The sequence below is a fragment of the Phyllostomus discolor genome, chromosome 8, assembly GCF_004126475.2.
Source record: "Phyllostomus discolor isolate MPI-MPIP mPhyDis1 chromosome 8, mPhyDis1.pri.v3, whole genome shotgun sequence".
Classification (NCBI taxonomy): domain Eukaryota; kingdom Metazoa; phylum Chordata; class Mammalia; order Chiroptera; family Phyllostomidae; genus Phyllostomus; species Phyllostomus discolor.
The window spans coordinates 92,230,254-92,248,395 of NC_040910.2; the positions used below are offsets into that span (position 1 = coordinate 92,230,254).

The 18,142-nt window shown below is 36.4% G+C and overlaps 1 protein-coding gene across 2 annotated transcripts in view; it reads left to right on the plus strand.

The window, feature by feature from the left end:
• The window catches only part of DHX40 (DEAH-box helicase 40), a 37,658-nt gene that overhangs the window by 7,515 nt on the left and 12,001 nt on the right, over positions 1-18,142 (plus strand). Inside the window, exons 8-12 of one of the 2 annotated variants that reach the window (XM_028519389.2) lie at positions 7,909-8,008; positions 9,865-9,951; positions 10,088-10,270; positions 14,488-14,568; positions 15,187-15,344. In XM_028519389.2, the coding sequence (XP_028375190.1) occupies positions 7,909-8,008; positions 9,865-9,951; positions 10,088-10,270; positions 14,488-14,568; positions 15,187-15,344 (609 nt within the window). The remainder of the gene's footprint in view (positions 1-7,908; positions 8,009-9,864; positions 9,952-10,087; positions 10,271-14,487; positions 14,569-15,186; positions 15,345-18,142) is intronic. The other variant, XM_036033579.1, reaches the window with a different exon arrangement.

An 18,142-nucleotide genomic window follows, 5' to 3' on the forward strand; every position in this document is an offset into this window, starting at 1 on the left:
GCAACATAGCCTCCTCACCTGTTTTCCCTGATTTCATGTACCATCCTATGTGGGTGGTAAGCGCAGTCTTCCAGCAGCACGGCTCTGATTGTGTCAGTCTCCCGTGGGGTACCTTCAGCTATTCCTTATTGCCAGCTGAATTAACGTGTCAGCTTAATATCTTGGCATTCAGTATCCTTCTAGCATGACTTCAGCCTGCTTTCAGCTATAATTCCCACTGTATGTGTAAATGGTGAAGGTGTGAGACTGGGCCTGAGGAAAGCTGTTACCACAGGGTTTTGTTTACTTTAGTTTCCTTTCTGGTTCCAAAGGCACTGTAAGGGCAAGCTACGGTGATCCATTATGAGCATAATTGTATTTATTACAATAGTTTATAACAGTGCAAAATGGCATTCAGATGGAGCTGATGAGGCACGGAGTAATGGGTGAGTTGGAGTTAGATGAAGTAGGGAGAGTGTTAGGTTTCTGGGACTATAGGCTTTTGAAGCCTGCTTAATATAGTACAGCACTTATTTTCTTTATTATTGCTACTTTGGGTGGTGGTGGGGAGAGACACTATTATCGTGTTATTTCCTTTCTTTACTATTATGCTTCAGGAACAGAAAACTTGCACTTGGGAGTGTGGAGAGGGAAGAGAAGGGTTTCCTGCTTGTGGCCTGTAGTGAAGGGGGTTCAGAAATGGCCCACATCTAGGTTTACTGACTAGGTAAAAATTACGATGTGGATATTTTATAGTTGCTTATTTCTGGGCTAGTCATGAGCATGGCTGAGTGTTTTAAAGAGACATCTTTTTTTTCTTTTTTTTTGTTAAGATTTTATTTATTTTTAGAGAGGGAAGGGAGGGAGGGGGGGAGAGAGAGAGAGAGAAAGATTCAATGTACGGTTGCTGGGGGTTCTGGCCTGCAACCCAGGAATGTACCCTGGCTGGGAATCGAACCTGGGACACTTTGGTTCCCAGCCCGCGCTCAATCCACTGAGCTACGCCAGCCAGGGCGACATCTTTTTTTTTTTTTTAAGGTTTTATTTATTTAATTTTAGAGAGAGGGGAAGGGAAGGAGAAGGAAAGGGAGAGAAACATCACTGTGTGTGGTTGCCTCTCATGAGTCCCTCACTGGGGACCTGGCCTACAATCTAGGCATGTGCCCTGACTGGGAATCAAACCAGCAAGCTTTTAGTTTGCAGGCCCATGCCCAACCTACTGAGCTGCACCAGCCAGGGCAAGAAACATTTAAAAATATGTCCTTAATTGGCATAAAAAAATTCCCACCTATCACAAATGAAGAGGTGCTGTATATCCTTTCTCCAGCCTAGGTTACATGGTCTTGCTCCCTGGGCCTAACTCTCCCCTCCCCCACCCTCTGTGATGTTCTCTCAAGCTAGAAGTGTTGGTGGTATTTTTTGTTCTTTTCCTCCCACATCATTTTTTTGTGACTGTGTTGGCTATTTCCTTAACTTGAACAACTCCTTTCTCTTTTATTCTCCTCTTTCACTGGCTGAAACCCTGTTACTGTGTTTCACCAACTCCATAAAAAATGTTTCCTGATTTCCATCCTCATCACTGGCTTTGATCTCTTCTTCCTTTGAACCACAGCTTTGCTGTGCCTCTTGTGGCACTTCACACATTCTGCCTTGTGCTATGGTTGTCTCCTCCTAAGAGACTGAACTTCCTGAAGGCAATTACGGTATGTTGAAAAAGCCCCGATTAAATATCTGTTAGACTAGGTTCCAGAGTTTTTACTTTCTGCAGACGTTCTTGGAATGTCTCATCAAATGCTCTGTCTGGAACTTTTTTCTTGCTGCTCTCAAACCTTTTTGCTCTTCTGACTTACTTCTTTGGTTTGAGGTATTACAGTCCCTCCTCAGGTTTGTCATGCATCTAGGGAGAACAACCCCACAAAAATTTAGGAACTGAAATATACCTGTGTCTACATAAGTGACAAATATTTGCATGGAGTTAGACAATTTTAGCACTAAAAGTAATTGTCTAATTCAGTGCTTCTTAGCCTCTTTTGGAGGGTAGGGCCTCAGATTCTTTTGAAAAGGCAGTGGAAGTCATGACTTGTTTCTCTAGAAGAATGCACATGTACTCATATATATATATATACACACATGTATATATATACACATGTGTATATATATATATATATATATGTTGCATAATTAAACTTTATTTTACAGATAGAGAGGCTAAGGGATCTTCCCGAGGTCACATGGTGCATCTGTATTTGATGGCTGGTTGTTTACTCAGTAGCAGGTGATAAAACAGTGTGCATTTCCTGAATACATGAAGAAAAGGAACGGAGTTTTATCTCACTTAGTGCACATCATTTGAAGTGAGGAAAATCTGCTCACTTAGATTATTGCATAAATCCCGAAATAGTTTTCTTTCTTCCTATAAAACAAAGACTTTGCCTCAGTATGGCGGGTACCTAAAATGTGCCTTGTTTACAATAGTTTCTTTAAATGTTAAGAGTAAAGGTGTAGGGGAGTAAGGTTAGTGAGCTTCACATAAAAACTTTTACTGTATGTGAAGCCTCCCCAAATGGGACTTTTTTTTTTTTTGCTCTTATAAAGAAATACATACTTAAAAAAAAATCAAAGTAGGAAAATAATTAAACTTACTCAGGTCCCACCACATGGTTAAGTACTGATGACTATCAGTCTTTTGAGGTATATTGTTCTGGACTTTTCTTTATACATTTAAATATATTTTTATTGTTTAGGTTTTTAAACAAAAAGTGGAATTATGTTATATGTGTTCTTTTATGGGGTTTTTTTGCCCTTTGTAGAAATTTTTAAAAGTACAGAAAAATACAAAAAAATCCATTTTCCACTCTGCAGAATTAGCACACTGTTAATGTCTCAGCATATTTGCACCAATTTTCTTTAAATAAAAATTACTCAATTGAGGGAAAATTGTACAGTTTTATCATAGAGAATTCAAGAGTATGCAGAATTACAAAGGTAAAAGTAAAGAAATCACCTCAAATTCCTCCATCCAGAAATAACCATCTTTAACATTAGGAAAACCATTTTTCAAGAGTGTGTGTGTCTGCTTGTGTACACGTGTAGAAAGATAACTAAATAGGTAGGTAGGTTGATAGAAATGCTTTTTAAAAGTGAGATTATACCATTGCTTTTTAATTTTTTATTTATTGATTTCCCTTAGAGTGAGAGGAAGAGGGAGAGAGAGAGAAACATCAATTTGTTGTTCCACTTACTTAGGCATTCATTGGTTGATTTTTGTATGTGCCCTGACTGGGGATGAAATCCACACCCTTGGCCTCTTGAGATGATGCTCTAACCCACTGAGCCACCCAGCCAGGGCATTGTTGCTTTTCAGAAAGGTGTATAATTTTACTTGAATTTACTTGAAGGAATTGTTAAACTTTAAGTAAACCTTCACGTGAGAGAATATTTTATAAAAGATTGCTTTAAAATGTAAAAAGATGAAAAATATTAATATCTTCTTTTTAGACCATATTTGACTGGAGATCTTATCCAATGAGGATTTAAGTACTTTTTTGCTCATATCCTCCACTTCTAATTTTTGTTAGTTATTTTTACATCATTCAGATGTATTTAGTGTTTACCATCAATTTTTTTTAACCATGGTTTTCCATTTCTATATTATTTTTGGTTAATTTTAGATTGGTTGGATTTGGTTAACTTTTTTTTAATAGAAGTGCTTTTGAGTGTTATTTTCTGTTGCTCTTTTATGTTTCAGAATGTCTGGCTTTTGCCTTTATACTTGAACTACATCTTGGCTGGGTTTTATGTTCTTGGGTCACACTTTCTTTTTCTTAGAACTTGGTAGACGTTGTCCAGTTGTCTTCTGGCATTGAGTGTTGCTGCGGAGGAGTCTGAGGCCAGCCTGGCTTTTTTCCCCCTCCTTGTAAGTGATTTGCTTTTTCTGTCTGATTGCCTGAAAATTTCTGTTTTTACCCTTAAAGTTCAATTGTTCTAGGATATATTTCTTTTTTTTTCTTTTTTTATTTTTGGTGTTGACTGTTTTATATTAAAATTTCCTGGAATTGAAGTGCTAATTTTTAAAAATCAGTTTTATTGAGGTATAATTTACATACAATAAACTGTGCCTGCTTTAAGTATTATAGTTAATGGAATTGGACAAATGTACTTATCCATGTGACCACAACCACAAACAGGTGATCTTTTCTGATGTGCCCTATTGGTCTGCAAATTCAATTCTTTATTTCAGGGACATTTTTTTGTGTTATATCTTTAAATATAACTTTATTGGTTTCTCTACATCAGGGATACCAATTATTCTTATGTTGGATTGTCTGTCTTCCATATTTCTTTAGCTACTTTTTAGTTACTTTCTCTCTTTCAACTGCATGTAGGGATTCTCTCAAACCTTTTGTGTGTCAGGAATTTCATTTTCAGCCGTGTTAGTGAAAATTCTCAAGGCATTTTTGATTCACCCAAAAATGACATCTGGGGCAGGGATAGAGCTGGAGTTGAACAGTTTTAATTCTTCGTTCTGTTCTAGAATCCTCATTCATTTTTCTTCTTTGACAGTTTCTGTTTATTGCTTTATGTTCCTTTTACTCTGTCTCTCTAAGATGTATTTCTGCTTTGGGATGTTTTGGGGTCAATATGGGACAAGAAATTCTATGAGAAAGTATCAGTTGGCCTTAACATATACTATGTCATATGCATATGTATCTTAGGAGCATTACTCCATGAAGATAGTTGAATATTTTCCCCTCAATATTCTTATTTCTTAGTAGACGTTGGAACATCTTTCTGCTTCCACCTCTTTGTTAGTCTGCCCCCTCATCCAGTTAATAACATTCAAGTATCTTATTAGGTGCTGGGATAGATGGGATAAGGAATATCAGAATCTTTCTTAAGTAGAAAAACCAGGGAATGGAAATAATCAGGAGAATTACTACATCTTAATGAAAGTATTCACTCTGTCCCCTTTCCTTCATGGAGAATGAGAATGTGCTTTAAGATACATGTATTTAACATTCTTCCAAACCCTTATAAACAGACAGACTGGCATTTGATTATGCTTGTGGAATATGGTGTTAAAGTGTTTGGATAAAATGTAAATGTGAAACAAATATGAGTCCTGTCAAAACCCCAGTTTCAGCACTTTTTCATTGATTATAGTAAACAAAATGGTAAAGACACTTAAATTTTGGTGATTGGTACTTTTAGAAATAGATTGATTTCAAAATAGATTTGATTATAGATAAATATGTTTAGAAAGGACATTTCTAACATAGGTAAAAGTTTAGGGTAACATGAAATTTCAAAGGTAGAAGGATCTTAATTAATTATGTATATAATTCATTTTTTATTTATGAATTCGTTCAACTTTACTGAGCACTTCCTATAGTCGAGGCATTGTTCTAGGTTCTGGGGATATGTCTTATATATAAAGAGAATGTCCTTACTCCATCAGAGCTACATTGTAGTAGAGTAAATAGGCAATAAATATATAAACATAATTTGAACTACAAAGTAGTATGATAATTCCTGTGAATCATCTGGAAGGTACGTGCTACCTAAGTCTAAGAACTATCAAAAAAGTAATTTTTAACACTTATGTTTTTCATCAGATTTTTCAATAGGTCTTTTGGGAATTATTTTGGTAGTTATATTAAAACTTCTCTACAGGTATTTTTAAAACTCTGCCTTTCTAGCACTTTTTTACTTTTGAAATTAATTTTGGAATGATGTGGAAGAATAGCAGCATCATTCAACTTGATTTTATTTTTTTATTTATTGATTTGAGAGGGAGAAAGAAAAACATTGATTTGTTGTTTCATTTATTTATGCATTCATTTATTTATTTATGTATGTGCCCTGACTGGGGATCAGACCTGCATGCAGCCTTGGTGTATGGGGATGATGCTCTAACCGGCTGAGCTACCTGGCCGGGGCTTCAGCTTGGTTTTAAATCGGCCTGTCTGTGTGGTCAAGCCACTCGATCCCTGGGCTTTAGTTTCCTCATCTATAAAGTGAGATCGTTGGCCTAGTTCCACGAGCTTAACACTGTGCTTGTCCCTGCCACTCCTTTTCTTTCTCATAATAGTCTAGCTTTCATCTGTTTTATATGTTGGGAATACATGGATCTTGCTAAGATTTTGTTGCAAAACAACCTTTGTACTTTATCGGAAAGCAGGTTTTATTAAGATTTTCTTGGCTGCTGAAAAGAGAGAAACTGGAGGTTGCTCAAGCAGAAAAGGTGAACTTTCTATGCAAATAAGGGCATTTCTTGTGGAAATCATATGCAGCCAGGCATACGAAATGTTTTTCTTTCTTTCATTCTTCCTTTCTTTTAAAGATTTTATCTATATATTTTTAGAGAGAGGAGACGGGACGGAGAAAGAGAAGGAGAGAAACATCAGTCGGTTGCTTCTTGCACACCCCCAACTGGGAACCTGGCCTGCAACCCAGGCATGTGCCCTGACCAGAAATTGAACCAGCAACCTTTCGGTTTACTGGTGCCCAACTAACCCACTGAGCCACACCACTCAGGGCTTTCTTTTAAAAAACAACAGCAATAAAAAATGTGTTAAAAAAAGACTTACATATATATATATATATGTATGTGTATATGTATATATGTTGTTCTAATATATAATGTATGATACAGTAGTAAACACATATAAAAAGTTTTAAAGACTTATGAAAAATATGTATAGAAATGCTAATAATTACTTTTCATATCCATGTATTTCCTGGAATGATTACTCCTAGGTTTTTGAGGTCATTGAAATAGATGATCCACCCAGATTCTTTGCTTGGAAGTTCTTTGACCTCTTTAGCTTTAGTGATCTTTATCTTCATCCTACTTCAGCCACACATTCAAAAGCTTACATCCTGGACTTTGTCATTACCGCCATTTCTGATCTCAGTTTTAAACATCTTTCTGATGGTTACTTCTGGTTTGTCAACCCACTCTACTATTCCTGAGTCAACAATTTTCAAAATGCATCGAGACTGTCCTTTACTAGCCTACACCTAACTCTTTTTGCCCATAGCGGAGTTATTTCCTTGAAGAAATTCTCAGCTGTCTTGCCCAATTCTCTGCATAACCTGGCAGGAGAGGGAGTCTGGCCAAACCCATCTTTCTACTTAGTCTGCACCCAGGCCTTAAGGGGCCTGGGACATGTCAGGAGTCCAGAAATACTCTCAACTCTCGTGGCTGCTTCATCTTTTTCTTTCTTTAGACTAGTCTTCTCTCCTTCATTTACATTAGTCACTTTACTGTGGTTCACAAGTTTCTTTTTCCTCTTTGCAAGAGAGTAGACTAATGAAATTGACCATCTCTTGGACCCTTTTCCAGATTCATGAGAGAATCAAATTGGCCTGTCTTGGGGGAGATGTTTATCCTTGGTACAGTAAAGTATGACCAGAGGAGCAAGGTATCATACTCCAAGCATCACTGCTGGGGCCCGCCCTTCCAAATGTGTAGCGGAAATGAGTGTGGGGTTACTTGTTTAGACAGGTAGTTATGAGTTGGGCAGATACCAAAAAAGTAAGAACCACTGACCTAATTAACCTTTAAGGCAGAGAGAGGTCCTTAATCTGTAGTCCACGGATGGGAATTGCTTGAAATATTTTGTTTGTGTGCATATGTGTTTTTTAATGCAAAAGAGGTCCACAGTTTTAAAATCTTCTCAAAGGGAGGGATGACCTACAACAAGAGTCTACTGTAGGGTTTATTTTAGCAATAATATTCTGTGATTCCATGTATCTTGAAGTTTTAACAGTGAAAGGTGAGGAAAAAATAGTTTTGCTATTGTATTTTGAATTCAAGATAAAGAGGTGAAGAAAAGACAACTTTTAATGGAAATTAGTTTTTCAAAACTTGAGTTTGACAAATGCATGTTATAAATTAGTATTTTCTTTTAACATGTATTATAGATCAACAGAGGAGAATATTTTTGCCACCTCCACCTGGAATTAGAAAATGTGTCATATCTACTAATATTTCTGCCACATCTTTGACAATAGATGGAATCAGGTACAACTTTTAAAATTTATTTTAAAGCCAAGAAAACCACTTAGCTAATCATTAAACATTGAGTTTGCTTCATTGTGCCCTCTGCTAATTCCTTTCTTCCCTGCTTAACTTGTAATTGCCTATCATTTTTGTTGTTATTGATTGCAATGAATAGGAAACGGAGTAGGAAGTGTACGTAATATTTCTGATCCCACTTTTTAACTACTTGTACTTGGCAACTTGTAGCTTTCTTTTCCCAAATTAAGATTATGCATAGTACTTCGAGAGTGTCGCTAAATAGGAAGCCAGGTCTGTTTTTCTGTATTCCCATTACCAGCATATACCTGTAGTGATCTCTTCCTTTCTCACCTGGCAGCTTCACCCGGTAGAGTAAGCTGTGTACATCCAAGTGTTTGTCTGGAGACACTGTTTCTCACTTTTCACCTTTTTATGAAATGAACTATGATGCAGGTCTCTTATTTAATGTAATCAATGATGCCATGAAATTTTGAGGTAGATATAGTAGAGAAACACTGGCAAGTAAGTCTAGACTCATGGCTAATGTGAATGAAGTCCTTTCAGCCTGTTGAAACATGTTCCTTTCAGATATTATCTTTTGCCCAATGTATTTTATATTGTTAACTAAGTCTTTCTACCATAGGAAGGCTGGACCCAAATCTCCAAAATTGAATATATTTCTTTTTGGCAAAATGATCACGCAGATCTGAAAGGAAGTTTAATTTCTTCTCCTTTTCTCCTTTACTTTAAAAATAATGGTTTCAGCCCTGACTGCTGTGGCTCTGTGGATTGAGTTCTGGCCTGCAAACTGAAGGGTTGCCAGTTCAATTCTCAGTCAGGGCACATGCCTGGGTTGTGGGCCAGGTCCCCAGTTGGGGGCATGTGAGAGGCAACCGATCACTGTATCTCTCACACACTGATGTTTCTCTCCCTCTTTTTCTCCCTGCCTTCCTGTACCTCTAAATGTAAATAAATAAAATCTTTAAAATATATAAATAAAAATAATGGTTTCACTAAGGGCTTAGTGGAGCAGCTCTCCTGAGTATAAATTAATCTGCAGTTTTCTGTTTTCAGCAAAGGCAAAAGTTATTAAATAGTGTGTTTCAGAATGTTCCCTTAGTAAGTGGTGGACTTACTGCTATTCCTAGTTGTTTTGTTACATGACTTGTTCTCCATTTAACTGACTTACAGTGGTATTGTTAAAGGCTAGCTGGAATTAGATTCTGAACCCATTATAATGTTTTAGAACTGAGTGTCAAGTTTGTTTATTTTTTTAAGAGGAGAAATTTTGTAACAAAATTAACATTTAAAAATGAACAATTAAGCATTATGTAATGCATTCACAACGTTATGCAACCACCACATCTATTTAGTTTTAAAACATTTTCATTACCCCAAAATAGAACCCTGTACCCTTTAAGCAGTAACTCAGAATATGATATATATTCCATTATACGTACAAACTGTAATTTGTGCCTCTGTTCAGCTCTTAATGGGTCATGGACAACCTTTTGCTTTTCTCAAATACTGCTACTGTGGACACACATCTACAAGTACTTGTTGAGTACTGTTTTCAGTTCTTGGGGGTGCATACTTAGGAATGGATTTCTTGGTCATACGGTAATTCTCTGTTTAATGTTTCGAGGAACCTTCAAACCATTTTCCACATTGGCTGAACCACTTTATACTTCCAGCAGCAATGCGCAAGGGCTCCAGTTTCTTGACTTTCAAGTTTTACAGTTAACATAGAAGTCAGCATGTAGTTGTTAGTTTGGTGGAAAAGGAGAATCCAAAGTGGTTGAAAATGAGCAGGTCTTTTCTTATTTTCTAAAAACTTAACTGGTTTTTGTTCTCCTTAGATACGTGGTAGACGGTGGCTTTGTGAAGCAGTTAAATCACAATCCCAGATTGGGGCTGGACATCCTGGAAGTGGTTCCGATTTCAAAGTAAGTCTCTCTGTCAAGTCTTTTTGTTCAAAGGACGGCTGATCAGATAATTTCTGGTTGGTTCAGGGATAGGAAGTGAATTGCTTAGGAAACCCACAGAACACTTTGGGGACTTTTCCTTTTTTTTCTTCTAAAGGAGTGAGGCGTTACAGCGAAGTGGCCGAGCTGGTAGGACTGCCTCAGGAAAATGCTTTCGGATCTATAGTAAAGATTTCTGGAACCAGTGTATGCCTGACCACGTGATCCCTGAGATTAAGAGAACTAGTTTGACATCTGTAGTTCTGACCTTAAAGTGCCTTGCCATACACGATGTTATAAGGTACGTAGACAGCTTTAAAAAAAAGAAGAATGTGTTAGGGTGGAGCCAGGTTATGTCTCAGAAGTTCTTTGAAGTATTTGGCTCAGACATCCCTCCATCTCAAGGTTCAGCTAAACCCATAGAAAAGGCTTCTTTACGTTGCTTTGCTAGAACGTGATCTCTTGCTCATATTTTAATGTTGGTTCAGTAGTGGGCCTCATGCTGATATTTGGGTCGTTCAGTGACCACTAGCTTATCTATTGTGAAAGGTATGTAATGACCTTAATTCTAGCCAGAAAAGGTTTTTCTGTTTGTTTTTTTGTGGCATCTTTTGTATGGCCAACATTGTACCATGCACTGCGAGAGACAGGTAATACTCTAGTAGATTTTTGCTTTCACCAAGCTTAGGTTATATCAGAAAAATAAGAATCAGATACATGCAGTAACAAATAGAACTGTTAAATTAGTCAAATGTTAAACTATATAATTAATTGGTATAGGAGAGTATTTTTTTTAAAGATTTTGTTTATTTATTTTTAGAGAGAGGGAAGGGGAGGGGGAAGAGGGAGAGAAACATCAATGTGTGGTTGCCTCTCATGTGCCCCTAACCAGGGATCTGACCCTCAGCCCAGGCATGTGCCCCGCCTAGGAATTGAACCAGTGACTCTTGGTTTGCAGGCCAGCACTCAAGTCCATGGAGCCACACCAGTCAAGGCTAGGACAATAGTATTATAGAGGCTTGAAATTTCATGTTCCATACATATGGTAGAGGAAGTAATGAAGGAAAGTACTGTCTTATTCTTAATTTTGGTCTTGTCTGGGGATGTAAAGATGTCGGGAACTTGGGAAAGGTGGCCATGCATTCTTTTAAATTTTTTATTGTTTTTTTTTTTTTTTAGAGAGAGAGAGGGAAACATTGATTTGTTGTTCCACTTATTTAGGCATTCATTGGTTGATTTTTATATGTGCCTTGACCAAGGATCGAACCCACAACCTTTGTATATTGGGATGACGCTCTGACCAATTTGGCTACTTGGCCAGGGCGGCATTCTTTAAATTCATAATAAGAAGAGAAATAATTACTAGATGCTTCCAAATACATATTATATACTCTTGGAAAATCAGCTGAAAAAGGTTTTGGTTATCATAAGACCAGAGATTTTCTAAATGAGAATATAGATCCTAGAAAGAGGAAAGCATGTAATATATGAAATTCTAATTATAATCACAAATGATATAAATGAAGAGCCATTTAAATAAATCTAAATGGCTAAATAGAAAGCTTTCAGATGAACCCAGATTTGAATATATTTACGAAGGATAGCAGAGTAGCATATAACTAAGAATAAATATATATTAGAAAAACAAACAATAATTACTTAATATCTGTACTGAGTTATTTTTTCCATATTAAGGTTTTACACTGTACAAAAAGTCCCCAAACTAGAGAAAAAGAAAAAAGAAAGATTTCTTTCCCCCCTTCATGTTAAGATATGTGTAGAAAAAAGAGAGAGAACCAGTATTTGGGATAGATGGTATACTATTCATAGATGACAGAAAGAAAATAGAGCTTTTCAGTTATTTTGCTTCTCCTTTCTCTTCAAGAATGACTTTAAAACTAGAAAGATGAGAACAAGTCTAGATAAGAAGGAACCGATGACCAAGATGGGTTAGAAAGTGACGAGATGAACACCTAACAACCACAAATGAGTCTGTCTTGAGGCTTTAGACGTTGTTTCCGTGGTACTAAAATAACCTGCACGTTTAATGTCAAATGCATTGTGGGTTATCTGTGAGAAATTATGCAGAACAGGTCACCAGAAGATTGTGAGAAATGCAAATGTCTTACTTTTTCCATTTAGGAAAATGGCCAGTTTTGGAAATAACTACTCAGTAAGCCTGACATTGATTCTTAGCAGAGTCTAGTACAATTTAGTGGAAAATGGTTTAAGAGAATTTAGTGGTGACGTATAATAATGAGTGCGAATCAAAATCACCCCAAAGACTCTGTCATTATAAACCATCTTCTTTTCAGCTTGAAGACAGGACCGTCCACACAGTGGGTACGCTACAAGAATTTACTGAAAGATAGCCTGATATCTCTTATTTTCAACACAGTTTTTAACAGGATTACATTTGACATCTTTGTGAATAAGGTGACAGACTCTACTGCTGAATAGAGTTTAGCTGCAGAATATCCAAATCCATAAAGTATTAATTGCTTTGTGTAGCCTAGGTAGAGATTATACCGTTAAGATGCTGATCTCTATTTTTTCCTGATAAGCATTTTTAATGAAATTATTAAATAAATATTGAAGTCTTGATGATCAGATTTCTGGAACATGTCTTGCTATCTAATTAGTGGAGAATTAAAACCAAGATTTAGAATGATCTCAACAGGTCAGAAGCTTGGACAGAAGTCACAAGGTCCAAGTCTGACAGCTGCATCTTACAGCCTGTGTTTTAGTTGCACATTAAGGAAATTCATGTGCAAAGTACCTGAAATTATCAGATTACAACAAACTTAATAGAGTTTGCAATATTATGCTGTTACAAAACAATTTAAAAATCCCGCTGGCATAGAATGGTTATGTTCATAGACAGCAGTGTCCAGATGACTGGGAATTATACCATTCCTGTTCTGTGCTGGTCACTCTACGTTTGGAGTTTCATTTTGGATATTGTTGTTTTATGAGAAGTTTGACAAACTAGAGTGTTTCTAAAAGTTGGTAATTAGGTGTAGTGAGTCCCTTAGAAGCCAAATAATACCAAGAGTGGTTGGCAGATTAGTAACTGATATAATCAAGGGAGAAAAATAATTGTAGCATTTACAAGTCTGAAAGGGTTCTTAAAGAGAAGAGAAAGCTGACTAGTTTCCCATTGCCCTAGGGCAGAGGTCACAGACTGTGATGCAGGCTCCCTGACCATCTTTATAAATAAAATTTTATTGGAACATAGCTATGCCTATTCATGCATGGCTGCTGTCTCTAAAACAGCAGAGTTGAGTGATTGTGACAGAGACCATATGGCCTGCAAAACCAGGGTATTTACCACTAGGCCTTTTATAGAAAGCGTTGTGGACTTGCAAAGCTGACTGTAAGACAGTCTGTGAGATTTTTGTTCACTTGTTTTGAAATAGAGCTCTCAGTCCTAGAATGGAGTTTTGTGTAAGGTACTCGACTTTTTGTCCTTTGTTGGACGGTTTTCAAGGTGAGAAATTGGAGTAGATGATTTGTCATCTCCACACTAATGGTGGGAAAAATAATCCAGTGCAGAAGTAATAAGTAACTATTGTTCCTCTTTAAAAGTGTATATATATATATATATATATATATATATATTCATGCTTGGTTATATGCCACTCTGTTATCCTTTGTGAAAATTATTAATTGTGCTGTGGTATTGTGGTTATATAAGAGAATCTGTTTTTTTTTTGTTTGTTTGTTTGTTTTGGGTTGGGGAGAATGCATGCTGAGTATTTTGGGGGTGAATTAGTGTTGTATTTGCAACTTGCCTTCAGAGTTCGGGAGAAAGTAAGTATATATACATACATGAAACAAATACGGTAAAGTTAATTGAATATACTTGCCTTTTTATCAAAAGTCATTTTGAAATACTGTTAAACAATTTGGCCACTTTCAATGAATTTTTCTCCATTGTTTTATATAATTGTATAAAATGTAATAAACTGTGGACCAAAGAACAGAGTCGAGTTGGCATTGGCTATGAAGAATGAGGCAGGACTAAGATAAGAGGAATGACGAGAGTGTTCCAGGTAAGAAGATCAGAAAGAGGTGCTTGAATTAATAGAAGACTGATTCAGAAAAAAGTTATTTCCCCCTTTACTGAATGCCAATCATGAACATAGAATGGCTTTAAAAAAAAAAAGAAATTTGAAAAATAGGAGAGCTAAAACCTTTTAAAGAAAAGTTTCAAATCTGTGTAAAATCTTAGTTTTCAAGAAATGGAATCTTGTCCTGACTGGTGTGGCTCGGTGGGGTGGGCATTGGCCTGCAAACTGAAAGGTTGTTCGATTCCCAGTCAGGGCACAGGCCTGGGTTGTAGCCAGGTCCCTGCTGGGAGGCGTGCAAGAGGAAACTGATGAATGTCTCTTTCACATGTTGATGTTTCACTCCCTCTCTTTCTCCATTCCTTCCTCTGTCTCTAAAAATAAATAAAATATGAAAAAAAAAGAAGAAAGAAATGGAATCTCATTTTATGTCCCTCTCAATACACAGGTTTCCCTATTTGGACCCACCTAATGAGAGACTTATTTTGGAAGCTCTTAAACAACTTTACCAGTGTGACGCTATTGACAGGTAAAAACAAACAAACAGAGCCCCTCCCTGCTAACCTGATCACAACAGATGTTAATCTCCATATAAAATAGAGTTCTTAATGCCCTCTTTTATGAGTAGAAAATGATTTGTGTGAATTGAATGGGTTGTTTTACCTGAAATTAGAAATTATCTTCAGTCTTTCTTCACCACAATTCTGAATTTACAAACTGTATCATAAAACTAATTTTGTTTAATATTGGTACTATTTCAGTGCCAGGCATTATGCTGGGTGCATCAAAACAATAAGAGCCTCAGTTTCTATTTTTCGTGACTGTGATGGGGAAAAATTTGGTAACATTCTCTCATTACTTCAAGGGTATCTTCCGTGTTTCTGTAGCATTTTGTGTCTTAAGTTTAACTACTTTACTCTGCATCATTGTGTAGTTTTTTTTAGAGTATTGGCCCTTGGCAACAAGGAATTTATTATCTTTACATTTCTCTTATCAGTGACCATAGTGTATTATGTTTCTTACATTGAATTGAATTTCTGGGGGTGATTTAGTCTAAATTACATCTTATTTATTTTGAATGAGAGTACAAATGAATATACTCTCCAAGGTAGAAAGACTTACTTAACAGGTCTTTCTCTCTGTTAAGGAGTGGCTACGTGACCAGACTGGGTTTGTCCATGGTGGAGTTTCCTCTCCCTCCGCATCTGACCTGTGCGGTTATAAAGGCTGCCTCTCTGGACTGTGAAGATCTGCTGCTCCCGATCGCAGCCATGTTGTCTGTGGAGAATGTCTTCATTAGACCTGGTGAGAAGTTTATTAAAGAGGTTCACTTTTTAATTAATTGACTTTAGTTTTTAGAACAATTTTCTGTTGATAGAAAAATTGAGGGAAAGTACAGACACACAGTTTCTCCTATTAACATTTTTCATTACTGCAGTGCATTTGTTAAAATTGATGAGCCAATATGATACATTATTATTAATTAAAGGGACCACTGTTTGTGTGGTGTATTTTGTGGGTTTTGACAAATCTGTAATGACACGTATCCACCAGTTCAGCATTATACAGTATAGTTTCACTGCCCTAAGCACTTCCTGGGCTCTACCTATTGATCCCTCCCTCAACCCCTCGAAACAGCCATTACTCTTTTTACTGTCTGCATGATTTTGCCTTCTCCAAAATGCCATGTAGTTGAAATCGTACTGTAGGTGCCTTTTTCAGATTGGCTTCTTTAACTTAGCAATATACATTTAAGGTTTCTCCATGTCTTTTTGTGGTATGATAGCTCATTTCTTTTTATTGCTCAATAATATTCCATTGCATGGAATTTTTTCATCCCTTTACCTTTTGAAGGGCATCTTGATTCTTTGATCATGTTTTGGCAATTATGAATAAAAGTGCTGCAGACATCTGTGTGCAGGTTTTTGTGCAGACATAGATTTTCAACTCATTGCTGAATAGTATGGTAAGAATATGTTCAGATCTGTAAGAAACTGTCAGACTGTCTTCCAGGCCTTCCAAAGGTCTGTACCATGTTGTATGCCTACCAGCAGTGAGTCTGAGAATTCCTGCTGCTCCCCAACCTCATCAGCATTTGGTGTTACCAGTGGTTTGGGTTTTTGATCAACCTAGTAGGTGTGGAGTGGTATCTCACTGTTGTTTTAATTTGTCATTTCCTGATGATACATCATGTTAACCATCTTTTCAAATGCTTATTTACCATTTGTGCATCTTCTTTGGTGTCTGTTCAAGTCTTTTTAAATGGGTTGTTTATTTTCTTATTGAGTTTTAAGAGTTCTTTGTATATTTTGGATAACTGTCCTGGTATATAAAAGATATATTAGATACATGTTTTGCAATTATTTCTCCCAGTCTGTGGCTTTTCTTCTCATTTTCTTGACCTTGTCTTTTGCAGAGCAGAAATTTTTAATTTTAATGACATTCAGCTGATGAATGATTTCTTGCGTGGGCTAGGCCTTTGGTGTTTTATCTGAGGAGTAATCACCATACCCGTGGTCATCTAGATTTTCTCCTGTTATCTTTTAAGATCTGGATGTCCGTTTGTTCCAGCCCATTTGTTCAAAGGACATTTCTCCAATGCAGTGCTTTTGCTCCTCTGTCAAAGATCATTTGACTTTATTTGTGTTGATCTGTTTCTATACCCTGTATTCTCTTCTATAGGTCTGTTTTTCTGTTCTGCTATCAATACCACACTGTCTTCATTATTGGATCTTTATAGTAACTTTTGAGTTGGATAAGGTCAGTTTCTGGCTTTCCTCTTTCCCTGTTTTGGCTATTTTGGTTCTTTCTCCTTTCTATATAAAGTTTAGAATCAGTTTGTTGAGATCCACACAATAACTTGCTAGGACGTTAACTGGGACAGTGTTGAATCTGTAGGTCAAGTTGGAAAGAACTGACATCTTGATGGTATTGCCTTCCTATTCATGTACATGGGATAGCTCTCCATTTATTTAGATCTCCAGCATTTCACTGAGCATTTTATTTTTTTAATTTTTAAAAAAATTTTATTGGACTTATTGGGGTGGCATTGGTTAATAAAGTTGTGTAGATTTTAAGCATACAGTTCTATAATACATCCTCTGTTTATTGTGTTGTGCATTCACCAGCACTGAGCATTTTTTGGTTACCATATACCTAGCCCTGTGGGATATGAACCTGAAAACAAACAGTTCTTACATTTTGTTATCCTTTAACTTAGTTGTTTGAAATAGGGAATATATAATGGTCCTGGCTGACAGTTAATTTCCTTCCACTGGTAAAAGAAGATAGTATGGTGAACCTTTGCCCTGTTATAGTACATTAGTAATACATTAACCTTTTTTTACCCCTAAGAATCCAAAGAAATGGTAGTTCAGCCTTTGTACCCTTAAAGAATTGTTTGGAGGTTTTCATGTCTTTAAACTTTTGCTTCTTTCTTTTCTTGGTGTGTCAGTATGGGACACAGCTTAGTTTGTCACATGTCAGCTTTGCATTCTTCCAGTAGGGGGTCACAACTTTTCATTTGTAAAACCAGGGAGTAGGATTAAAGTGATCTAATTCTAATAGTCTTGTAGCGCCAGAAAGAGGAAATATTTTTCCTTGTTGGTATATGTAAATAGATGAAACCAGTCTGGTGTTAGCCTTTTTTTTTTTTTGTAACATTTTGTAATATAATTTTTAAAAATTTATTTATTGATGTTTTATAAAGAGAGAAAAAAACACATCAATTTGTTGTTCCATTTGCTTATGTATTCATTTGTTGATTCTTGTATGTGCCCTGACTGGGGATTGAACTTGCAACCTTGGTGTATTGGGCCACTACTCTAATCAACTGAACTACCTGGCCAGGGCCTTACAATGCAATTTTAAACTTACAGAAATGTTAAAAGAATATGAATGGACTTCTTTCTACCCTTTATCTAGTTTCAGCAGATTTCAATATTTTGCTGCATTTGTTTAATTATTCTCTATATGTATAAACATACTTTTTCTTTTTCTGAATCATTTGAGAATAAATTGGAAACATTGCGCTCCCTTACCACAAAGTACTTACATGTGTGCTTACTAAGAACAAGGGTAATCTCTCATATAACCAAAGTAAA